Source organism: Juglans regia, chromosome 11, assembly GCF_001411555.2.
Source record: "Juglans regia cultivar Chandler chromosome 11, Walnut 2.0, whole genome shotgun sequence".
NCBI lineage: Eukaryota > Viridiplantae > Streptophyta > Magnoliopsida > Fagales > Juglandaceae > Juglans > Juglans regia.
Window position 1 is genome coordinate 29,040,355 of NC_049911.1, and position 26,399 is coordinate 29,066,753.

The 26,399-nt window shown below is 38.3% G+C and overlaps 4 protein-coding genes across 4 annotated transcripts; 1 reads left to right on the plus strand and 3 right to left on the minus strand.

Moving 5' to 3' along the window:
• Window positions 1–2,794: 2,794 nt before the first annotated feature.
• On the minus strand, window positions 2,795–6,818 carry LOC108991311 (probable LRR receptor-like serine/threonine-protein kinase At4g36180). The gene has a single exon (XM_018965492.2). It carries the CDS (start codon window positions 6,350–6,352, stop codon window positions 2,933–2,935), a length of 3,420 nt encoding a protein of 1,139 aa, XP_018821037.1. The 5' UTR covers window positions 6,353–6,818; the 3' UTR covers window positions 2,795–2,932.
• Window positions 6,819–7,980: 1,162 nt separating this feature from the next.
• Window positions 7,981–13,204, plus strand: LOC108991355 (protein ACCUMULATION AND REPLICATION OF CHLOROPLASTS 6, chloroplastic). The gene is made up of 6 exons (XM_018965571.2): window positions 7,981–8,610; window positions 8,752–8,976; window positions 9,098–9,358; window positions 9,470–10,430; window positions 11,868–12,004; window positions 12,659–13,204. Exons 1-6 carry the CDS (start codon window positions 8,086–8,088, stop codon window positions 12,947–12,949), a joined length of 2,400 nt encoding a protein of 799 aa, XP_018821116.1. The 5' UTR covers window positions 7,981–8,085; the 3' UTR covers window positions 12,950–13,204.
• On the minus strand, window positions 13,179–19,412 carry LOC108991327 (kinesin-like protein KIN-7E). Its single transcript, XM_035695782.1, has 12 exons — window positions 19,028–19,412; window positions 18,477–18,566; window positions 18,293–18,393; window positions 18,091–18,204; window positions 17,930–18,011; window positions 17,758–17,825; window positions 17,600–17,665; window positions 17,404–17,528; window positions 16,791–17,127; window positions 14,791–15,996; window positions 14,187–14,509; window positions 13,179–13,756 (listed from the first exon to the last, which is right to left on the minus strand). The coding sequence occupies exons 1-12, from the start codon at window positions 19,242–19,244 to the stop codon at window positions 13,438–13,440; spliced, it is 3,048 nt and encodes a 1,015-aa protein (XP_035551675.1). The 5' UTR covers window positions 19,245–19,412; the 3' UTR covers window positions 13,179–13,437.
• A 1,298-nt stretch (window positions 19,413–20,710) lies between these two features.
• On the minus strand, window positions 20,711–24,035 carry LOC108991303 (pentatricopeptide repeat-containing protein At1g25360). The gene has a single exon (XM_018965480.2). It carries the CDS (start codon window positions 23,925–23,927, stop codon window positions 21,534–21,536), a length of 2,394 nt encoding a protein of 797 aa, XP_018821025.1. The 5' UTR covers window positions 23,928–24,035; the 3' UTR covers window positions 20,711–21,533.
• Between the last annotated feature and the right edge of the window lie 2,364 nt (window positions 24,036–26,399).

Below are 26,399 nucleotides of genomic sequence, written 5' to 3' on the forward strand. Positions count from 1 at the left end.
GTGTTCACTTGACTTTGGCTTTACGCCGGCTGACACACTCACGATGCTACTGTCACCCTCATCACTGTGTTCTCTTTTCAGGATTTTAAATTTTAGGTTGATACGGTGGGACCCCGCCACCGTATTATTGTTATTATTCCTTATTTATTATTATTTTTTTTTTTAACATTTCATAGATGAACTAAAAAATTATAAAATATAAATTTAGTTAGGTGAAAATCTCTTACATTCATTCCAAAACTAATAAATACATTATATTAAAAAAAAATCTGGAGCCAAGTAATTGCCTCTAACCCATGTCCCATTAGGAAAAGTCGATTAAAACAATTTGTGTATAGTCTATTAAAATAGACTACAATACCGCGATCAAAAGTCGCAATAAAGGAGATTATGTTGCATCTTGTTGGTTTGGACCGATTGGAAGAGACAATCACAGCCAATTTCACTTGATCATCGGTTCAGAAAAGCAGGAACATAGGGTAGCAGCCCGAAATGAAGTCGAGTTGCTGGTGAAGGACCAACACAAGCTGTGACGGCTCGTGCAAATCACGCGTCGCCATTTTGAGTAGAATGGAGAGTCGGATCCCAAGCCTCTAATGCCGACAGAGCCGCGCGTGTCCACAGAAGCAACTCCAGAATGCGGTGGCGTGTGGTTGACGTGCACGACATAAGAATCGTGTGCAATGAGCGTGACGAACGGATGAGCAAAAACCTTCTACGAACTAAAAGATCGGCGACTAAAGATGCAGAAAATACGGCACATGTTGGTCAAAAGGGCATCATAAAGCAGGAGATCGGCTTGTTGCAGTACTGTGAAGAAAAATCTATGACAAAAAGCAGAAAAAATAGATAAAACATGAAAGTAAATTCGACTATTACGATTGGCTAGTGGAGGAGGTGGGTGGAGCTGAAACTCCAATCCCCTTGCTCCCAGTGAACGGACTAAAATCTTGACAACAACAAAAGGTATTTTATCCTGGATAGAGAGAAAAAAGAAAAGGGAAAGTATTTTGTTACAAAGCAAGTTGCTTTTGTAAAACTACATTATTTGAGTTAAATGAGAAATGTTCAATCATTCTCTTTTATTATTTTTATTTTTTTATTTTTTAAAGAGTGAGAGGGGCTGCTAGTGTAGTTTTTCTTTTTAAGCGTGACCATGGGAGCCATATTGATTGCGACATATTTGATTTGAGCTATAGTTATTGATTTTGGATGGAATAGTCCAATCCCACAAATACTATCGTGCAAAAATTTTAGTTCATAAGTTTTACAAGAGCAAATCCTTTCGACCTATAATATCAGAGTATTCACATTGGCTTGACCAAATAAAAAAATTAGTTAAAATTTATATAATTAATGTCAAAATACCTCACATTGGATTGACCAAATATAAAATAAGATAGATTTCTACTACAGTGATTGGTCAAAAATGAAGAACTACAATTGATTCACCAAACATTAGAATACTAATTTCTCACTCCAAGTAAATATTAAAATATTAGTTTCTCACTCTAAGTAAAAATACAAATATTTGATTTGTAATTAATAAATTTAAATAGAATTTTAAATGAGTTTAATCAAATATTTTTTATTATTAGCATTAAATGACTTTTGAAAATATTATTTTTTAATATTAATTAAATTAAAATATAATTATTATTAATATTAAATTGATAGAATTATAAAATGTGATACAAATAAATTAAATAAAAAAGTATTAATTTAATAATATTTTAATATTATATAGAGAATAAATAACTAATTCAACATGAGAATTAAATTTAAATGAAATATATAAATATAAAAAAATATAATATTAGTTAAATTTTAAAGATACATTTTATTAAGCCAATAAAAATACTCTTAAATAAAGGAGAGGAATAATTTACCAACCTTTACAGACTGATTATCATCTTATTTTTATCTGATTATATAAAAATGATTGAATAATTTTTTACTTTTTTAAAAAATAACAAAATTAATAAATAATCACTTTATATAATCTTGTCAACATTACTATTTCCCTCCTCCCAATACCCAACGTGGCAATGCCCTTAATCCAATCCTGTTTTTATAATATATTATATTATTAATACACATCCATATCCTAAAAAGAAAAATGATTGGTATGTCTCCATCGTGTCAACAAGTAAAGTCGGCAAGGGTTTTCAAGAAAAATTATAAAATTTGGAACTTTTATTATCTATATTATACGTTTATTATAAATCTAAAAAACAAAAGATGGATGACATGACCCTAATTTTATGTTCCTTTCTATACTTTTTAACCAATTTTGTCTACTTTTTGTTGTAAGCAATAAAATACAAACACATGTACACTTTTTTTTGTACAGAAACTTGACCATACGATCATGAGTCAATGCTTAAAATATTTTTTATTTTTTATGAAAATTGTTTACATTTTATTTAAGATCATAATGAGATTCCTAAGCTAAATTTATGAATTTGTCGGTCTGAAATTTTTCTTTGTAGGTATTAGGAGTTAACGAGCATCACGGGTCCTGACAGTGACAGGCCTTTCCCTTTCCTTTCCCGATAAGGACGCTTGGGGTCTTGTCGCGGTCATATTAACGGCTACTTTCCCCTCTCTTCTGAATTCACCACGTGGCGTTTACAGATTATAACATCCTTACTTGGCGGGAATGTACTTGGTGGGAGCCCCCTGATCCCTCATCCAGTATAGTTTGACCTCCCCTACTAAAACTTCCTCGCTGGAAACCGTAGTAGGGTCGCCCTAAATGAGACATACTTTAACTGTACAGACACACAAACAGTACTACGAAATCAAGAAATTGCTTAGAAATATTTAAAAATAAAAAACATTAAATTCCATTCCATGAATCATCATAGATAATCTCAAAGAAGGACTTCTTTCAGGGAAATAATTCCGGGGACGAACGAAGAAAAAGATTTCAGGCTGGTGAGGGCAGCGAGGTGGGATCGGCTGAGGAAGGGATTTCGGGTCCGACCCGGCAGCCTTCAAGCATGAACACAATGTCGGTCATTGATGGTCTGTCGAGTGGATCGGGTGCTGTGCAAAGCAATGCTACTTTCACTCCCAATAGGAATTCTTCCCACTCCGATGACTCCGGGTCCAGCTCGAGCAAACCCGGTTCAAGCAGCTCCGAGACCTGGCCCCTCTGCAATTGCCTTTTCACCCACTTCACGATGTCTTCGTCTTGTGTGAACATCACCGGCTTCCTTCCCGTTAGAATCTCTAACAATACGATTCCGAAACTGTACACATCCGCTTCCCTCGTGGCTTGCCCGGTCAAAGCTGCTTCTGGTGATACATAGCCTAAGGACCCGATCGGGGTGGACGAGGAAGATGCTTCTGCTGGAGTTGCGATGGTTAGTCGGTCTAGGCCGAATTCAGATAAATGGGCTTCAAAATCAGCGTCGAAGAGAACATTTTGAGGCTTGACGTCACCGTGGACTATCGAGACCGAGTGCAAGAAAGCTATCCCGCGAGCAATGCCAAGTGCAATGAGGTGACGCATTGGCCAGTTGAGTACGTGCCCTTCCTGGTGAGATGCCTCTTGGAGGAGAGTGGCAAGGTTTCCATTGGGCATGTAGTCGTAGACGAGGAGCCTTAGATCGGGTGGCCCTGCGTAATAGCCACGCAGAACAGTTAGGTTTCGATGCTTCACTTTACCGAGCGATTCTGCTTCTTTGCGGAAAGTGTTGTCGTCGATGGACCCGTCGGGAAGGCGACGGATTGCTAGCACCATTCCATCTTGGAAAGATGCCTTAAATATAAGACCAAATCTTCCTCTGCTCAGGACGTTTTCCTCATCGAATTGTCTTGTTGCTTCCAATGTCTCTGCAACTGTGATTTTGTTATTGATCATGACCAGTTTTGGCCCTCCATTTTCTCCACTACCACGACCCCTTTCACCTCCTGAGCTTGCACGACCCGGGCTCCGTTTCTTCTCCCCAGTTGCCCCTTCTCTAAGCTTCTTGCGCCAACGTAAGAGGCCGTAGATATAGCCACAACAGCAGAATGTCAAAAGGCATGCCCCAACTACAGCCACGACGATAAATAGAATCAGTCTCTTCTTCTTTTTCCTTCTCACATTTGCACACTCTCTATTCAAGGGCTTCCCACATAGATTTCTATTCGTGGCAAAAACAGCAGGATCATTGAAACGAGTACCCAACATTTTTGGAATTTCACCTTCCAGGTCGTTGCTAGACAAATTTAAGTATCTCAAACCAGAAATACGTGAAAGACTTGCGGGAATGGATCCACTCAATCTGTTAGAGGAAAGATTTAACATTGTTAGCTTCGATAAATTGGACAATGAGTCAGGTATATGACCTGCAATGTGATTTGCGTCCAATAACAGAGAAGTCAGAGACGAGCATTTGGAGAGCTCATCTGGGATTTCACCCGTTAATCTATTTTGACCCAAATCAAGCTCCTTCAAACGAGATAAGCGAGAAATATCACCTGGTATGTGCCCCTCCAAACGATTAGAGCGAAGCTCAAGCACTTCAAGATCAGAACAATTACCGAGTTCTGGGGGGATTATACCCGAAATACGATTGCGTGATGCGGAGAGAACAACTAGTGATTGAAGAAATCCATATGTTGCGGGAATCTCACCAGTAAAGGCATTTGACGTGAGATTCAAATATTGTAGACTAACCAAGCTGCTGAAACCTTCAGGAACATCCCCAGATAAGTGGTTATCTTCTAGAGCAACAACCTGTAGGCTTGGTAACCCAAAGAGCTCAATGGGCAACTCTCCGGATAGGTTTTGTTTACTCAAGTCAAGAACTGCTAGCTTCATCAAACTCCCAACACTAGCAGGAACGCTCCCCGAAAATCCGCAGAGACTCAGGTTGAGAATCTGCAAGTTACTCAAGTCCCCGATATTAGATAAAACTTCTCCGGAGAGCCTGTTGTTGCTAAGATATAAAGCACTCAAATTGCTCAGACGCATTATCTCCTCCGGTACATTCCCTGTGAGATTGTTGTCGCTCAAGTTCAACATTTCAAGCTCGGAGAGCCTTCCAAGTTCCAGTGGGATTGAACCGGAGAACATATTTCTTCCTAACGATAACACCTTTAAGCTCCCTAGTCCTCCAAAAAAACCAGGAACCAAACCCGAAAATCGGTTCCCTTCAAGATCAAGTACCCGTAACGAACTGCATTTCACAATCTCGCTAGGAACCTCGCCAGTGAGTGAATTATTCGCCACTCTAAGCTCCTCTACCCTCAAAAGATTGCCAATCTCAACCGGTAGCGTACTCGAAAAGAAGTTCCCAGAAAGATCCATTGCCCTTATTGTCGTCACATTGGTCAACCACGTCGGAAACAGACCATGTATTTGATTCTCTTTAAGGTCCAATACCTCCATGACGCTTAAACATTTCCCATTTGGCGGCTTAACTATGCCCGTGAGTGCATTAAAACCCAGCTGAACAATCCTAAGCGAAAACGAGTGGTTGGCTGACGCAATGCTGCAGAACAAAGATGCGGGGACCGAACCTGAGAATTCATTGCGCGATAATGATAGCACCTGAAGCCTCGGTATCGCTCCGATGGTCGCCGGGATCAGACCTCTTAGCGCATTGTCTTCAGCACTGAGATGTATGAGGGAGGAACAGTTTGCAATAGCCGAAGGCAGAGTCCCGTACAATTTGTTCGAGTCCATCCAGAGATACTCAAGCTCCTGAAGCTCTCCTATTCTCGCCGGGACTTGACCCAAAAACCGGTTGTACGATAAGTTGATAAGTTGGAGCTGAGATTTCACAGAGAAGTTCGACGGTATTTCGCCGGAGAATGCGTTCGACGATAAATCGAGGTACCTGAGACTCTGCGATACATATACGGGGATTCTTCCAGACAGGAGGTTGTGAGCGACGTTGAGTACTTGGAGATTGGTGAGGTTAAATATGGACGGCGGCAGGGTACCAGAAAACGAGTTGTAGTGAAGGTAAACGGCGCGTAGGAGAGCGCATTGGGCGAGCGACGAAGGTATGGAGCCGTTGAAGCCATTGGAGTGGAGGCTAAGCTTGCGCAGCTCTCGCAAGTCAGCGAGTCGGTCACTGACCCGACCACGGAGTCCGAGACGAGGCAAGCGGAGCTCGCGGACTCGATTTTCATAACACACAATGCCACGCCAGTCACAAGGCGCCGTCGGGGTGGACGAATCCCAGCCGTCCAATGCCCCCAACGGATCGTAGAGACCAGCTTTGAAGGCCGTTAATGCTTGGATCTCCGACAAACTTTTGCCGCTGCGTTGCGCAGAGGATAAGATGGCGATGAAGTACGGCATAGTGAAGAGGAAGAAGAAAAAGAAGAAGAAACTAAACGTTGCCATTGGAGAAATTTAAAGGGGTTCTGATGAGCAAAACGAGTGTTAGAGTGTATATATATATATATATTTATATATATGTAGTGTGCTACGGCTAATACCGGCAGAGATTGGTTGGAATGAGCGTTTGACCGCTTTGCGTGGATGATAATATGGGGAAGAATCAAGGCAAAGTGAAGAAGAAGAAGAAGAGGAGGAGGAGGAAGAGGAAGAAGAAAGTAGCCGTTGCCATTGGAGGAGCAGAAGTTGGTGGGGGCGCAGAGAGGAGCAAAACGAGCGTTGGGAACTAAGGGTTGTGTGGGTGTACTTGGGGAGCGTGTGTCATGGCTAATGCTAGCAGAGATGGACTGGAAAGAGGGTTTGACAGAAACGATGCCATACGAGCAAGTGGTTTTATCATTTTGTGTGTTTCTGTTGCCTTTTTCACTCTCTCTCTTTGTCACTGGTCTCTTCCGCTTCAGTTTCCTTCCCTCTTCCCCAAAAGTTCCAAGGGCTTTTTCTTCTTAGAAAGAAAACCCAAAAAACACAGCAGGGCTTTAAAAAAAAAAAAAAAAAAAAACTTTTTTGTCCATGGGAAAGAGAATCATCAGTTCTTTGTCGTGAATGTCCCGGTCACGAGGGGTTTGATAGTGTCACCTGACGGTGTTGACTTGATTCGGGTGATTTTGGTTGGTGCTTGCATGGAGTTGGGGGGTTCTTTCAACTCCGGAACAATATTACCTTTGACTATGTTTTTTATTACTGCTAGGTGATCTTTTATTACCTATTTCAAATCAACATGAAACACTATTCATTAATACTACGTATTCTACCTATTATATATTATATTATTATATAATATTCTTTTTATTGCTGATTTTTTGTTTTCAATTTTTGTAACAATTATATTTATAGGCTTATAGCATATTTTTCTTTTATAGCAAATCTCTTGTTTCAGTTTTTTTTATAACATAATTTTTTTTTACATAGCAGATTTTTTATAACAGAGTTTTTTTTACATAACAGATTTTTATAAATAATAACAGATTTTTAATAAAATAGCTTTTTTAAATAAATTTTCTTTTATAAACAATTTTTTTATAATTAATTTGTATTTTATTAAAACTGAAAAATCCGATCGAATTAGACCAAAAATTAATAAAATCGAAGATACCAGTTTAAGTGGATAATTGATGCGTAATTAATTTTAAAAAATGTAAAATCAGATTGATTACACTGCTAATTATAATATCAGACCCTGATATTTTCACACCTCTCATTTCCATTGTGAACCAGATGGAGCCTCCTCTCCATCACAGAAGGGTATAAGGGGCTGAAAACAAAAAAAATAAAGTCACATAAGTTTGGATAGTAAACAAGTAGTAATACAGTAGTAAGGACATCATTACTCCGTATAAAATATTTACAAAAAATTTATAAAAAATGATAAGATATTTACAATCTCATTAAATATATTCTATAGCATTTATGCATTAGGCTAGTGATTGTGTCACTGGGTCTTGTTTGTAACATAAGAGATATAAATAATAATAAAAAAGAAATGATACTTGAATTACGATTATTTTTTTTTTATTTTAAAATTTTATAAAATACTAATTTGATTTAAAATTTAAAATATAAAAAATAAAAATTTTAAGCCCATATTACGAATACGTTGAATAACCCTACTCCCCGCAGGTTCAGGGACAGAGAAGAAAGGAAAAGAGGGTTTAAAGCTTGGCACGCTCTCTCCTGCTTCAATGGAAGCCTTGAGCCCCCTAGGCTTTGGCCTCCGTGCCACTCCAGGCCTCCTAGTACCCCTTCCACTCCTTCGAAAATCCCACAAACTCATACCCTCCTCCTCCTCCGGTGGCGGCGGCGCTAGTCTTTCGACCACCTGTTCCGCCAGCAAATGGGCCGACCGTCTCATAGCCGACTTCCAATTTATCGCCGACCCCTCCGACCATCCTATCTCGTCAAACACCGCCACTCTCCCTCCCCCTTCACTCGCTCCACCAGACCGCCACGTCTCCATCCCTATCGACTTCTATCGAGTCCTCGGAGCCGAGACGCATTTTCTGGGTGATGGTATCCGGCGAGCATATGAAGCTAGGGTTTCGAAGCCTCCCCCGTATGGGTTCAGCGATGACGCATTGATCAGCCGGCGGCAAATTCTTCAAGGCGCTTGCGAAACCCTATTGAACCCAGCTTCACGAAGAGATTACAATCAAGGCCTCGCGGAGGACGAACACGGAACAATTCTCACCCAAATCCCCTGGGATAAGGTAGTTTCCGTTCCAATTTCTCTCGAACTTCCAACTTTCTCTCATGCTTTGTGTGGGTGTGCTTAGAAATTTTGCAAGACAAATAGGTCTGAACTTAATGGACATTGGGCATGTAAGAGGATGGAATTGGTGGACTTGTAGGTTCCTGGCGCTTTGTGCGTCTTGCAAGAGGCCGGAGAGACGGAGTTGGTTATTCAAATTGGAGAGAGTTTGCTTAGAGAGAGGCTGCACAAATCGTTCAAGCAAGATATTGTCTTGGTGTTGGCACTCGCTTATGTCGACATGTCGAGGGACGCAATGGCATTGACTCCGCCGGACTTCATTCGGGGTTGCGAGGTACTTGGGAGGGCTTTGAAGCTCTTGCAGGTATGTTATCTCTGGATGACTTGTTTTACTGGCTTGCGTGAGAAGTTTCAGCTTTTTTCATTTTTCCTTAAAAGCTTGCTTATGTGCTCTTTATTTAGTTAAAAAATCCTTAACTGTCTAGGAAGAAGGGGCCAGTAGTCTTGCACCAGATTTACAAGCGCAGATTGACGAGACATTGGAAGAGATCACTCCACGATGTGTACTGGAGCTGCTAGACTTACCACTTGGTGACGAGTACCGATCAAGAAGGGAAGAGGGTCTCCATGGTGTGCGTAACATTTTGTGGGCTGTTGGAGGAGGGGGAGCAGCTATTATTGCTGGAGGATTCGCGCGTGACGATTTCCTGAATGAGGCATTTTTGCGCATGACGACTGCTGAGCAGGTAGCATCTTAGATTATCTTTTAATTCCTGATTTTACGCTTACCACTCAATGCCTAAATCGACGTTTCAATATTAACTTATTTTTCTGTTTTCATCTTTTTCCTTTGAAAGGTCGATTTATATGCAGCCACACCACCTACTGTCCCAGCTGAATGTTTTGAAGTTTATGGAGTAGCGCTTGCACTTGTTGCACAAGCCTTTGTTGGTAAAAAACCTCATCTCATTAAAGACGCTGATAATCTGTTCCAAAAACTTCAGCAGGCTCAGGTGACAGCTCTTGATAATTCAGTCCTTTCCTATTCATCCAAAGGAAACCCTGAGATAGACTTTGCATTGGAGAGGGGCCTTTGTTCACTGCTTGTAGGGGAGCTTGATGAGTGTCGCTCATGGTTGGGCTTGGACAGCGATAATTCACCTTACAGAAATCCGTCTGTTGTAGATTTTGTGTTGGAGAATTCAAATGATGACTATGACAAGGATCTTCCTGGGCTTTGTAAACTGTTGGAGACGTGGTTGATGGAGGTGGTTTTTCCTAGATTTAGAGACACTAAAGACATACAGTTCAAGCTTGGGGATTACTATGATGATCCTAAAGTCCTGAGATATTTGGAAAGGCTGGAGGGTGCAGATGGCTCACCCTTAGCTGCAGCAGCAGCGATTGTGAGGATTGGTGCTGAGGCTACTGCAGTTCTTGATCACGTAAAGGCTAGTGCAATTCAGACATTGCAGAAGGTGTTCCCTCTTGGTCACAGAGACCAGAGTGCAGGAAATCAAGAAGATAAGGACATCAATCACTTTTTTCCTGCTGTAGAAAGTGAGGAGCCTCTGGAAGAATCTGATCAAGACGATTCTGCCAAAAATGCTGAGATCTCTGGACGCAATGGGACTGGTGAAACACGTGAAGAAGAATCAATTACCGACAAAATTAAAGATGCAAGTGTGAAGATCATGTGCGCCGGTGTGGTCATTGGACTAATGACTTCTGTTGGCTTGAAGTATTTACCAGCTAGAAATGGCTTGTCCATCCAACGGAAAGTTGGTTCAGCAATGGCATCCAATGCTGTCAGTGCAGGTATGATATATTGATACATGTGCAAGAAAGCCATTATTTTAACTGATTAGGATCAGCTACATGAGTTATTCAGGCCATTTGGCTCTATCTAGGGAAATATTTCTAATTACATGTCGCTTTGCTTACAAATGATGGGAGGTAATCATTGTGTGCTTCGCTTACAAAAGAAAATAAATATTGTGTGCTTGGGTTTTTTTTCTGCCAAGTTACTTAACAAAAAATAAAAAATAAAAAATTCTGCCAAGATCCCCTTGACAATTTCTAGGAGATAGTCTTTCTGATGGAGCCTTTTTCTACCATCACAAAAATTTTTTATAATGGAGGTGTGGGTTCTCCAAATAGAGCTACTTTTAACTACTCCATTGAATGGATGGCGGCAAAATGGCTGGCATCATTGTTTACGCACCTTAGGTGCGAAGTATAATTTGCAAGATAATTTGTTACTTTCTTTTATATTTTCCCTTTAAACTGTGGATTTATACTTTGCTTCTTGCCCAAGTGTGGTTTCATCCAATTAGTCGTTTTTGTTATTATGAATAATACTTTTGGATTCAAGCCACCTGTTAAGTCTTAGGGTTCTGTTAACAAATGTAGCGTTCAGTTCTTATGCATGTAGGCGACGGCAGGTTAATGACATTGTGTTATTTGCATTAGCTCTAGATTCTGAAAATTGCATTACATTTTTTATGGGTGGAGAGGATTAGTTGGTCGCCCACAAATTGCAACATTGTGGAAAATGGTTTCATACTTGCCTCATATGGTGTATTTGAAGGGAAAATAATGGTAGGTAATTTTTATTACTTATTAAAAAGAAGTTTAGATGGCACCTCTTCCCAGCATAGAAATTGGCTGGATGGTGAGATCATGAACTTAAACCCTTATATAACTTACAAAAGAAAGAAAGAAAGAAAGCAGAAAAAACTACACGGGTTGATCTTTGAGGGGCAATTTTATTGTTGTGGTGTAAGTCTAGTAATGGTTGATCTCTCCCTCAAGTAGTTACCGCGGAACACTTTTTTGTTTTATAAGTACCTACTGTGGAACACTTATGCTAGTCTTGTGGCTTATACAGTCTCGGCTTTTCTCAAGAAGTTATTATATACTTTTATATATAGGCAAATTTGAGAGTGAAGAATCAGGTCGTGCCCCTCATTATATACAGAACCTCACCTAAATTGCTTCATTTATTGACTACCATTTCCCTCAATTTATCAGACTTTTCCAAATTGGAAAATTTTCATCGAGGTTTTTTTTTTTCTTATTGAATGCGTATTAACTCCCAAGATCCATGGTTAACTAATTCACGATTGGTTTTACATCTTTGAATTTTATGTGTAAAATATTGGACATCACAACATGCAGATAGATTTGAAAAAGCAGGCATTCTAATTGCTTCAAGCTGATTGCTTTAAACTCGATGTGGATTCAACTGTGCAGGGTTTTCCGGAGATGAAAAGGCTGGGGAGGAATCACCCAAAATGGATGCAAGAATTGCAGAAGGTCTAGTTCGCAAATGGCAGAACATTAAATCTCTAGCATTTGGACCTGATCATTGCCTAGACAGATTGCCAGAGGTAACCCAACTTCCTTTGTTCTATGGTAATTAGCAGTGATCATTAGCATAAACTAGATGTGGGAACTCTATGAGCTTAAATTTCTCGCCACAGAAGAAAAGTCCAAAACAGAGAATCCGCCCACCACCACCCCCAAAAAAAAAAAAATCCAGTGGCTAAGAAATTGGTAGCAAGCAGCAACGGAGATTTGGCTCTCTTCTATTATTTTCCTCTTCATAATGTTAGTCATAGATCTCTTTCCTATACACGAGGATTACAACCAGATTTGACTGATCTTCATATTAGACGTGTTAGCAATTAGTACTTGGCGATTCTGCACCTGAAGTTTGAAATCTATCTGGAGAATCCAGAAACCCGTGCTTACTTCCGTGCACAGACACAGACTAACAACTTTGAATAGGCTATTTTCTTCACATGTTATGTCTTTTGTTATGGGTGCTTAAAATGTCATTTGAATGCCAAGGGTATGACATCATTATATTGTTTGTTGAGGCCGTTAAGCTCTCAGATTTTGTATTTGGGTTTTGAGAATTTGTAATTAGTCACCTATTTATTTGTTAATTTTTTTTTTTACTGATAAACAAAATTTTATTAAAAGTAGGTAGCAGTAACCCAGTTACACAATATATTTCTATTGATATTGGGGACTGACAGGTTTTGGACGGTGAGATGTTGAAGATATGGACAGATCGTGCGGCTGAAATTGCCCAACTTGGTTGGTTCTATGAGTACAGTGTGTTGAACCTCGCAATTGACAGCGTCACAGTCTCAGTAGATGGGCAGCGAGCTGTGGTTGAAGCAACTCTCGAGGAGTCGGCCCACCTAACCGATGTGGAGCATCCGGAGCAGAATGCCTCCAACACCAGGACCTATACAGCTAGATACGGAATGTCGCGTTCCAACCCAGGATGGAAAATTACTGAAGGAGCTGTGCTCGAATCATAATGAGGTTTTTGTGTATGAAAAGTCATGTTTTCCATATCTTTTTAAAAAATTCTTGTTTGCGAGTTTATATTTTTGAAAGTAGACGGAATTCGAGGGAATTTCCAAAAAAAAAAAGAAAAAAGAAAAGAGACTCAAACCTCGAATTCTCAATTTTATTTATTTGCCATGCTTTATATCCATGACAAACAATCCCTGTACCAAATTAGGTAGTCCACAAGCTTTACAAACATAAAAGTAAAAGGTACATTTCATTAATTTATATTGAAAAGAAACGCGACCGCGACCGTGATCACGTTTAATTTGTAACTTGAGGATGCTTCAAGCCTTTGAATTTACATTTAAAAGCAGGACTAAGGGAAAAACATATACATTTGATTGTTTGGAGTTGGGTGCAAAACTGCAATCATCGTATAGTCTAATCTGATCAGCTTCTCAGTATCGAATGGTTAAACAGGTATGGGTACGTACCTCCCTCAATCCAACAAAGCTTACGAGAGATAAGAGAGACCGTGTTTCCATGGAAACGATTTCCGGGATACAGGTTGTTGGGATAAGAAGCTGAGTCCAAATGTCTCTTTGCATGCTTGACCTGGCTTTCCCACCAAGCCTGCAACAAGTGCAGCACTCTTCCTCAGATGGTCCATGTCCTTCGTTTCCGTCCATAAGCAGCATGCTAATTGTAGGCTCCTCCGCTTTGAGTTCAGCCCAATACCCCACCTCTGGTAAAGGCGTTCTCGTTCCTTCTTTGAGAATTTCTTTTGCACTTTCCTGCTCAACATTTTCCTCTCCAGATGGAGAGCCTTCGCACTGTCCCCCAACCAAAAAACATTGATATTAGAATGGCCCTTGAGAGGAAATCACATAAGGGATCACACTACTTGTACTTTCTAATAAACAGTGAACCCACCATTTGTAACATCCTCTGGTGCAAGTTTCAAATTTCCTTTAAGTTGACATTTTAAAAATAATAATAATAATAATAATAAAGTAATTTTTTCCTCTAAAAGATTATGAAAGTTTCTTAATTAGTTAAAAAAAAGTTGGTGACTTATTGTCACAAGAATGGGGTGACACTTGTATAAGTTTTATTTTACCCCTTTATAATCCATTACATTTGCAATAATCTACACACTTGGGTCAGTCACAGGGAGATATGGTGTACTTGCATGCCTTCTACGTAGTCCGTGCTTGTGTATAAGATGAATCTCCCAGATGGAGAAAGGCTATACGACTGTACCTTGAAGCTGGTGTGAGAGTTTCACTCTTATTCACCGTAAGAGTTCCATGCGAAAAAGTAGCCTTGAGAAAGGACAGCCGTCTGAGCTCTACTTCCATGTACACAGCGTCTGAAGGATCACCTTCGAAGAGAAGGAAGAAATAGGTTCTATGAACCAACGGCACATTGCACTCATCCCAGAGTTCAATTATTTCTCTTCGCTGCCTCTCAAATTCGGCGTACCAATTAGAACCAGGCTGCAGAGCACCCTGCACTTCAGCCCACCCAGCATCCTTTCCATTGTTCCTGCGATCATAGTTGGCGGGTGCAGTGCTAATTCGTACCTATCACACGCCACAATCGGATAATAAAACTTGAGCCCCATCATGTCTTTAGTATGTCTTTTCCAATAGTTAATAAAAATGACGAGATTAAAGTGATATTGTCCGAAGGATGACATGAAGTATTGCCAAACAAATTATGTAAATACTCCCAACCTACAAGACTTGCATGAGAACAAAGTGAACAAGAGTGGACCCAAACTAGGTGTGTGCGCGCGCGCGCGCGTGTTTGTGACAGAGAGAGAGGGGGAGAGAGAGAGAGAGAGAGAGGTCTGCATTCTCACCAAATCACCAAATCGTTTCTTGGATTGAGGGTGGGCCTCTTCATTCGCTACTGTAGCATAACTTAGGACGCTTCTAGCATCCTCTGAATCATCAGACTTGTCGCTGTTCTGTGCTTCTGTGAAAGCACTGGTTAGAGAAATTTGAGAATCTTTTCTAGACAAGTTCCCATAGCTGGCACTAATCCTCGGTGCAGAAAGCGTTTTCTGAGGGCACGCTGGTCTTCCAGGCAAGTCCTCAAACGCAGCAGGTCGTATAGGCATGACAACTGCCCTGCAACTTCTGCTTCTACCGAAGTTCATGCTTCTAGAGCGGAATGTGTTTGCTTCAGAGTGACTTGGAGATTGCTCTGACGGACAGAAACTAATAAGACAGCTGATGGCCTTTTGCATGCTCTGAATTTTTTGCTTCAGATCATCATAAGCGGAATCATTGACATCACCCGGATCCCGAGACCCATTCTCCGGGGATGATAATGCATCTTCATTCATAAAACTCTCAGATCTTTTCTGTGGATATGATACTGCATCTTCATTAGTAATCTTCTCAGATCTTATATGTGGATATGATACTGCATCTTCATTCATAAAACTCTCAGATCGTTTATGTGGATATGATACTGCGTCTTCATTCGTAATATTCTCAGATCTTATATGTGGATATGGTACTGCATCTTCATCCGTAGCCTTCTTAGATCTCTTCTGTGGTGACATTACTTCTTCATTCATTTCCTCCATAGGTCCCTTCTGTGGGGATGTTACAGCATCTGCATTCACTACCTCTCTCAAGAATAAGTGTCCAATTCTTTCTTCAGGACTAGATAAGAACAGAGGAGCTTCTATTTTTTGATCCATTCGCGGTTCATCCACTTCAATGCATCGAACTTCCTTGCAGCTATCTTCAGATTTCTCATAATCTATTCCGGCAGTCTCCTCCCAGCCCTCATACGGATCAGGACTGGAAGACTTGATATCCCACAGAAAGTTTTCAGGATTCTCGGCAAATTGTTGGTAATGCTTATTGTAATTGGGTCTGCATGTTCTGGGATTTACTTGGTCGAAACAAGGATTGGCTAATGCTGATGGTTCTAATACGGGATATTCATTAGTTCCTGAAACCTGATCTTCTCTAGTTAATTGCCTTCTAGTCTCAGCCCGAGCACGAGCAAGCTCACATTGCCTAGTCAATTCTTGAATCTCTTGATCCATCTGCATAGAAAGGCAGCATGAGCCATACTTGAACTTGGAAGGAAACAATGTAAAACCAACAAAGAATCATTTTCTTTACTCCACATACATTCTGACATAAACCCCTAACCGACCCCACTCTTCAAAATCTAAGCTCGCGCCACCTTCATAAAAAAAAGCTTTGGCAAGTGCGCTATTTTCTAATTCTAAATCAAGTAAAAGATTAACCATGCCAAGTACATTTAGTGGGAAAAAAATTAATGAAGCCTCTGAGTAAATGGCATTCTCAATATTCTTTTACCTCAGCTAAGACATGGGGCAAAAAGTGAACAAATTACAAGCTCATTAGTATCGATTCCCATGATTTTATGTCTACTGATGAAGGATTCCTGCATCATGGCCAAACTCTTGCAATTACTACAAACTTCATATCTCTCTTAAGGAAAATCCAATCTCATTTTGTTATGTCCTATTTGATCCCTCTATATTCCATATTCGAGTTGCGATTGATATATTTATTATGGATGTCATTTATATTTGTCTTTTACACATCCATTTTTCAATGTCTAGTATTATATATTGTCCTCTGTCGCCAAATTAGATGTATCATTTTCTATCTTCGATAATATAAGAAGGATACGTGTGCCTTCTTAAAAGAAAAAAGCACGAAAAATGTGTATAGGATGTGCACAAAATGGTAGACCCATGAAAAAAAAATTATGGAGTGAAAGTGTTTAAGGTAACAGAACATATAATTGGCGCATGAATATATAAAAAGGCTATTTGTAGACACTGAGTTGTAAATATCATCGTACCTTTTCAATCTTGAGATCTTTCTCCTTCAGTAAAGCGGAAACATCAGTTGTCTTGGGACCCATTGCTAAATTTTTCATCTCACCCTCCAGTCTAGCCAGTTCTCTTTGCAGTTGCTTTACCAATGCCTTATCGGTCATCAACACGTTAACCTGTGCATTAGTAGTCACCTCTTTAGCACAATTTGCAAACAAGAGGGTGTTTCTTGATTGCTCAACGTGACTGCGGGCAGGGCTCATGGTGCAGACGATGGCTGTTCTGGCATTGCCTCCGAGGGAGTTCTGCAGAATGCGTGTTAGCTTGGAGTCCCTATAAGGAATATGCCCAGTTCTTCCTTTGCTGCATCCAATTGTGGAAATAGATCGACAAGGACCAAATGATTAAGCAATGTTTACAACAAAGAAGTTGAGAAGGTCAAATTAACAGTAGAAAAGAATTTGATTCAATTTCTTTTCGTACTTTTTCAAGGCAAGAAAGCAAAAAAAAAAAAAGATTTAAATTTGAATGTCATCTTTGAAAACAAAGCCTCATTAATTTCACAAAAACCAATATAGGCATATCCGAGATCATGCATTAATCATCCTCACTTTAATTGTTAAAGAAATAAATAATGACCTTAATTTTCGGATTACAGTTCCCAGAGTCAGTAAACTGCGATTTATGTGGGCACCTTCTTTCAATCTTGTACCAGCTGCTAATGTCTGAGAAGTACGCTCACTTCCAGCAAGGTCAACAAAATTCTGTAGATATAAACCAACTATAAGCACTCATTTCTCATTTGGGAAGAAATTTATGAATTACTATTTCGTACCAGTTGAGCTGCAAGAGTTCTTGAATTTCGGGCGCCTATATATTCACGAGCAGAGCTTTCAATTGTCTGGGGAGTGTTTAAGCATCCAGCATATTACAAGGAGAGTAAAATATTAAACGAACTACAAAAAAAGGTAACTTGATGTGTGTAAAGTATACCAATCGCAAAATCTGATGAGATCTGGAACTAGTTTCATTTAGAGAGGTCTCTCCTATCTTTCTTTCAGCTGCAAGCATGCACCGCCCAGATTACAAGATGAATATCCATATTATGAAAACAAATCATGTGAGATAGCTATAACGTTATTTTTTACACAAGCTTATTATTTACCTTCACATACGGCAAGGAGCTCCTGCAGATGTTTCCAGTCCCTCAAAGTCACCTCTGTAAGTCTCTCAACAACTGTACCTTTCTGTTGATGTTAAATAACGACATTAAAGATGTGAGTGATCATAAAATAAAATTATGAAAAAAAAAACCGAAATATTCACCTCTGGATCATCTAAAAGTCTAAGTGCAGCACCGTCCGACCTCAGAAGATCTCTAACGGCTTCATTGTATATCTCCATGGCAGAGAACTTCAACACAAACTCTCTTTCTTTATGCTAAAAGATGAGAAAACACGTAAAATTTACGCTACTGTGCCAAGGAACGGAGATAATTAGTATGTCAAGTTTTTTTTTTTTAAGTTACCCCATCTATGTAGTCATATATATCTGCCATTGCATGTTCTGTAATTCCAGTCATGGTGTAGGTCTTTCCACTGCTGGTTTGCCCGTATGCGAAAATGCTTGCTGTATAAACATTTCTCCCTCAGTCATCTGCAATAGGACTCGAATTCCAGGAAACTGAAAATGAGGTCAAGAAAGCTACTCACAATTAATACCACCGACTGCTGAAAGGGCAACGTCTCTGGCTCCTTCTTCATACACCTTCTTTGTGGGGCTGTCAGTCCCAAATACTCGATCTATATATCCCCCCCATTTCATCGATATCCAAAAATTAGAAAAGAATGGTATATTTGAAGATAATGGAGAAAAAAAAAAGGAGAAATTTATTGAGAGCCATTCTGTGATCTGAACTACAAGCTTGTTTGCCTATTCAAGTTTACACCTGAGTCTCTTGTAAAACCTTTTGAAAAGAAAAATAAAAAATAAACAGAGTAATGGAAAGGAAATCCTGTTGAAAATCTATATTCCAACATAGAGATTCTAATAAGACAACAACATCATGCTTTGGTTTGACAAATTACAATAACATTTGATTCGACTGGATAAATTTTAAGAGCAAACATCGTTATCATACTTATTCACTCCTGTGGTTATTATCCGACATCGATAGGCACTCACGCATATATATTCCAACAAAAAAAAGGACCTGCGATCAAATGACAACATAAAAGCGTGAAGGATCATATGCTTCAATTACCAAATGTATAGGCAGTGGGAAACATGGCCCGGTCCGGCAGGGTGTGCTTGAATCTGATGGCATTGTTATTGATGCATTCCCAATCGATCACATCGTTCGACGCAGTTTCTTTCTCATTCAGAGGCCTCACCCTCACCGATACGAAGATTCTCTCTTCTTGTCCACTCCATCTCGGCATATCCCGGCCTTGCATTGTTACCACCTCCTGCTCACTCATTGTGCATGAAACATATCTTCTCCTCCAAAGTTTCTTCTTCGAATTCAGAATCTGTTTCCCTTTTCACAAGGAAACGAAGCTGAAAACGAAGAAAGAAAATGGAGAGAGTCAGAGAGAGGGAGAGAGTACGGTTTTGTCGTTTCCAAGGGAGCTATGGAAGCCAAAGAGGACAGACGGAAAAAGAACCGACCTTAGAAATAAAACCGCCAACGATTGACTTGTCGCTATTCTTCGACCGCAACCATTTTGACCCAATCAATAAAAATTATTGTTTTTTTTTATATTAAATTTTCAATTTTTAAAACAAAATTCAGTTAATTTGTTTTGTTTTTTTTTTAAATCTTCATTAAAAAAAATCTAAAAAGTTTAAAACATATATCTAAAAAGTATTATTTTCTTACGCTTTTAACCTTCATCTTGGTATGTATTAACGTGATAGCCCATTCTTTCTATCTGTCAATTGTCAACGTTAAAAACAATTTTTTGAAGCCACTAATTTTTTTGTTTATTCAGTTTCTCTCTGTCATCATCCGAGCAAAACGGATGGATCTGCTGCGACAGTCTATCTTTGGGTAACAAATCGATATATCTCTATACGTATTTATATTAGACCTGTTCTTCTTTTATATATGAAAATCAACAATTGACAATTTTTTTTTTCCTTTTTTTAAGGTTTCACAAATTTTCAATATTTATTTTTTCTTGCACCAATTGAAATAATATGCAGCATTTGTATAGTTTTTTTTTTTTCCTTTTAAAAACTGAATCAAATATAATAATGGATAGAACACAACATTTTTTTTAGTATTTAGTTTAAAATGGATAAAAAAAAACTTGATTAGAAAATGATTCACTTGAAAATATATATCGCGCTCTCATCTTACATTAATCTTAATATCGATGTGATATTATCTATCAACCATTGGATCGATTATTGTTTTTAAAAGGAATATATTATATACTAATATGGCATTGCTCATCAACTCTGATTTTTTAAGAAATTAATTCAACGATTTATAGACAATGTCACCTCAATATAGTAGGCAAGGGTTGAATATGTACATAATACATTGAATAACTCTGTTTACGATAATAATCAATTCAATTTTTCATGAGCAATGATATCCATACAACACATTTCATAATATATTTTACAATACATGTTGTAAAATAAAGGTATTTTTATAAAATAACATTACTTTTAAGGTATTTTACAAAAATATCTTTCATTTTAAAATATTGTGTAAAGTGATGTGAAAAGTGAGATGTGTTTATCAATTTTCTTTTTATAATGGTTCTTAAGGTATTGCCCACGTATTAAAGCAGTCCCCCTATTTAAGGTCCATTAATGAATTGATGGAAAATACTAGAGTGATGGTCGCTTGGTATATCAAGACCAATCAAACAATGACACATATCACAAAAACACAATTAATTTAATAAAATATCATAGGGATGATGTTCATTGCTATACCATCATTTGCTTCTCATATCTATGATTCCAGGCTTCTCTCAGACTCGCAAGAGAAGGCTACAAACAAGCATAGGGTGGAATAGTCTCTTGCGGGGAAAAAAATATCTATGAAATCCAAACATAGTCGGCTTTCGAGTTCCTATGCTGCATGCTTGGAATTAAGAAGGCAAATGCCGAACACAGAATGACAGCAAAAAGGAACGCATAGATGCAAGTGTTATTTAACAACTAGTACAGAAAGTCAAACTAATCTTGAGGTCAGCTAGTTATTCTCTGAAGAATATTACAGTTGCCATCAGGGCCATATCAAAAAATTCGACATCCAAAATTAATGGCTTTTACCAGCAGAAAGTTGTGCTGGTTATTCTGTGATGAAATATCCTATTTGAGGTCAAGATTATAGTAGCCATCGGGGCGCTATCAACGATTTCCATGTTCAAAATGAGTAGCTCTACTAGAACTCCTATTTATCTTGTATCTCACCCAAGAATATAAAGTACATCTACCCGTTGGCAAACACCACTCTGGAGTCCAAAGAACTTGTATGTATCCACAACATTAGATTGTAAAATATTCTATATTGAGCTGCAATTTTTTCTGTAAAGGAAACTAATACCTGAGTGAAAAACTCATTTGGCCGGTCATCTGGAAGTCGTCCGAGGGTAATTATATGTTTCGGTAGTTGGATGTATAATTGGCATGGATCTCCACTACATAAACTCCCACACTTGGGTCCGAGAAAAGGAAAGAGAGGATGTAGTTACTGTTAACTCTGTTGACTGTAAGCCTAAATATCTGGCTAATAAAAAGTTTGCCTACCAGTAATTGCCACAAGAGCATTCACCATTCCTAAAATGATGAAACCTCTTCCCATCTCTCACAACTATCTCTCTACCCACCACTTTTGACATGTACTTGAATGCATTATGACAATCCCCACAAATTCTTAGGTTCTTGAAAACTCTAATTGTCGCTCCTAGAGGAAGCTTCATAAGGCCAAAAACAACCGCAAGCTTCTCACTATGAGTAGACAAGGCAGACTCCTTATGTTCATTCTCCATATCATGCAGCACAAATTTTGTGTCGGGGACATATCCAAGTTTTCTCATTTCTAGTACCAATTGCTCCAGATGATTGTACACAGCTTGCACCTCGTGGTGCACAGTGTCATCAACCAAGAACACATGAACTTTGTTTTCGACCTCAACCCAACTGCAACCAGGCTCTTTCTTGATACCCCGGTCCCTCATTAGTTTCCGCACCTTAGCCACATCATTCCACCTGCCTGCTGTGGCATACATGTTTGACAGAAGTACATAGGTCCCATCATGTTGTGGCATTAGTTCAAAGAGTTGTTCAGCAGCTTGAATTCCTAACTCCATGTTCCCATGAATACGGCAACCAGCAAGAAGAGCCTCCCAAATTGCTGCACCTGGCTCAAAAGGCATTGATTTGAGCACATCCTTAGCTTCTGAAAACTTCCCAGCTCGACCCAACAAATCAATCAAGCGGGCATAATGATCTTCACCTGGTGTTATACCGTAAAATCCACACATCGAATCGAAATAATGACGTCCTTCTTTGACTAAACCAGCATGGCTACAAGCAGAGAGAACTGTGAGGAAAGTTATCCTATCAGGTACTAGATCTTCTTTCAGCATCTCTTCAAAAAGTTTTATCGCTTGCAGACCATGTCCATGTTGTCCTAGAGCTGCAATCATGGCGTTCCATGACACTGAATCCAAATAAGGCATTGTAAGGAAAACACAATTAGAAGCCTCAACAACGCCACATCTTGCATACATTGTAATAAGTGCATTTCCAGCCGAAAGGCTTGAATCATGTCCCAGCTGAACTAGTTGAGCATGGAGCTGGCGTCCATGCTCCAATGCTCCAAGCACTGCACAAGACGTAATTGCTCCTGCAAATGCATAGTCGCATGGCTCAAAACCCTCCATTCTCATTTGGTTGAACAGCTTCAAGCCTTCTTCTCCAAAACCATTTTGTGCTAAACCAGATATCATAACAGTCCATGATAAAATGTTTCTCTCTGGCATCTCCTTAAAGAAGGACTTAGCTTCTTCAATGCGCCCCACATTCACGTACGCTGACAGGATCGCATTCCATGAAACAAAATCCCTTACAGGCATCGCATTAAAAATTTCTCGTGCCTCATCTACTTTACCACATTTCCAGTACAGTGTAACCAATGCATTATTCACAGACAATGAGAAGTCTGGTTCAGGTTTCCTTTCCGTTCTCAAAATGTAAGCATGCACTTGCTTTCCGTGTTTGAACAATCCACCATTAGCACAAGCACTGATTACACTTGTATATGTGAACTCATCAAGCCGAATCCCCATCATATGCATCTTCCTAAACATTTCCAATGCTTCCTGAATAAAACCACGGTGCACATAACCTGAAATCATTGCATTCCATGCAACCTCCAACTTTTCAGTCATCCCATCAAGAATACCACGGGCTGTAGCAAGATCATCATTCCTCACGTACCCTGTAATGATTGTCGTCCAAGTTAACTCGTCCCTCTCGGGCATCTCGTCAAACAACTTTTTCGCAGCACCCAGCAATGAAGATGATGATTCCAATGGTGAAGACGCGCACTTCACATAAACAGATATAAGCGCATTCAACACTGAAGTAACAAACCCTGTTCCTGACTTTAGCACAGCACCATGAATCTGCTGGCACTGCTTTTTCTGATCAGCTATGAGCGCCAAAGCACCAAGTACACTAGTGAAGGTGAAATTATCTGGCCTAAAAGCTTCTCGCCTCATGTCACGAAAGAGTTCCATAGCGGCGTGGCCATCGTTGTTATGCGAATATCCCGTGATCATCGCGTTGTAGAAAACGGTGTCTCTCATACTCAAAGGGGTTCCACCAAATACTTCCCGAGCCAGCTTTAGATTCCCTGCGGCAGAGTATGCAGCAATCAGCGTCGTTCTTGCAACTATATCTGGCTCGGGAATTTCATCGAACAGGTGGCGGGCGTAGGCAATATTGGATGATTTGCAGTAGAAATCGATCAGACGGTTGAGGATGTGGCCACGCGGTTTGAACCCAAAAGCAATCATATGGGCATGAATGGTTTGAGCTAGGGGGTATGAGGTGGGGTTTCGGGAGCGGCATAGTTGCAGGAGTGTAGCGTAGCGGTTAGCCACTGTGCGGACGTCTAATGCATTGCTCATTTTCGAAATGCTTGGAAGCCATGGCTTTTCTCAAGGATGAGAACAGTTCAAAGAACCAAAATGACCCCCCGATGAGAGGGTCTTGGGAGAAGCCATTTATTTTTCAGAACTTCTTTCTTTTTCGCATTTTATATTTTTAAAGTCGCTTTGTTCCACTTTACGTTTATATTCGTTAGCATCATCTCGATATTATAATTTTTTAAAATTTTCAAATAATAATAATATTAAAAAAATATTATTATAATAATATTTTATTCAATTCATTTAAAATTATTTCATGTCATTATTTAAATCAAACTTTAATCTTTTTCAAAATAAACGAGATATCTATATTTTATGAATAATTATATGTTTGAAATTATTTTTAACTCTGTACTCTAAATAAAAGGTAATTAGGGTGAGTTTGGTTGCCAAACTCATCTCAATTCATCATTACAATTTTTTAAAATTTCAATATAAAATATAATAAACAATTCAATTTTTTTAAATTTTAAAATAATAATAATATTAAAAAATAATATTTTAACAATATTTTATCATCTTAACTCAACTCACTTCAACATCCAAACATACACTTAAAATTTTGTATATATTTATTTTATAGATATTATTATATTAGTTCATTGTAAAATAATTATCTCAACATTATTATTCTATATCGCCAAGAGAAAAAAAAAAAACATTATTATTCAATATCACAGTATTTCCTAAGAAGATTGAGATGTACTGAATATTTTACGCGACTTGTAATACTATCGATGTAACACACTAGCAACACTAATAATGTGGCAATCACGCGCTCATCATTAAAAATCAAATTGAAACTCACTAGCAACGCTACTTTTCTTCGAGTGGTTGGATCACCACCACTTCAATTTTTAGGTAGATTTTTTAATTATTTTACTTTTAATCTTGATATTTATAATTAATTCAATGACGGTAATTTCTTAATTCTCTTATAAAAAGCCCATGACGGTACTTTTATGGGCCTCATGAGTGGACGTGGCCCGTTGATACTAAATACCGAGCACTAAATAGTTTAGAGGACACATTCAATCTGAGCCAAGCCCAAGCCTCTATTTTATTAGCTGTGAAATTTACCAATACTAAAGGAAGGTCCTATTCTCACTACTAAATCGGCTGAATCCAACTGATAGCAATTTAGCAAAAGAGAGAGTTAACCGCATGGTGTGAGTTTTAAGACTGAAAAAGAGCATAGCATTGGTACGAATGCTTCTACTTATGCACAAATCACAATAGAAAAATTATATTTACAGTCGCAGAGTACAAAAATACTGCACAATTTCTTTAAAAAAAGTGAAAAAATACGAGACTCACATAAAAAAAAAATTAATTTTTTAATAATAAACTACACTATTTTTCAAAAAGATTGCACGGCGCTTAATTTATATTACTCATCACAATAATTATCTATTTGATAGTATTTTAAGATCGAACATCATTTGATAATCATCTAATGCATGTGAAATTATAAACTTTATATGATTAAAGCCTAAAAAACCTTCAGATAATCATCTAGAATGATGTTGTTCACACCTTTTAATTCTCTATTTGATAGGTAGCACGACAGCTTTCGCACTTGTTTTGGTTTCAGTTTAAAAAAGTGTTTTTAACAGTCTAAAAATTCGTTTTAAATATATATATATATTTTTAAATAAATACTATCGTAACTAATTTTAAAAGCACTCGGAGCGTATATTTGCTAAACAATAAACAATATAGTAGAGTGTTTTTAATAAAACTCTACAATTAACAATTATAATATGAAAACTTTTAGTCCAAACCATCACTTCGCATCACCAACTGATCAATGGGTCAACTCGTTCATATTTTTCTATCAAACCATTTTTATTGTTATAGAATTCATGATGAGTTGCATTGTTTCGCATCAAAAGAAAAATATTTAAATATTACTTAAATATAAAATATTTTTTAATTTTAAATATTCAAAATTTTTATTTAATTATTACTTAATCATTTATACAAATCCAAAAATTAATATAATTTTGTAAACTTCAGAATAAAAATTAATACATTTTTTACAAATTTTATAATTAAAATTATATTAAAAATGATATTTAAATAATTTTTTAATTTGATAATTTTTTATTCAAATATTTTTCTCTTATTTTTTAAAATTTAATAAAATATTTTAATTCAAATTGATCTAAAATTATTATTACATTTAAAAAGAAAATAAAAACGGTCGTCAAAGCACTTTGGTTGAAAGTAAACTAACGGTAGTGTAGGGTCCAACGAGATTATTCGACGGTTGAAGCACATGGATTTCATTGTCGGAAGCAGACTTGGGAGTTCTATAGTAGTAGTACCCTTAAAATTACGATGGAAGCTAGAAATACGCCACCTTTGTAATGACAGCTGCCTGGACCATTTTTTATTTTTATTTTTCACAAAATTCAGAAATATATATTAAGACATAAAGAGTCGGAT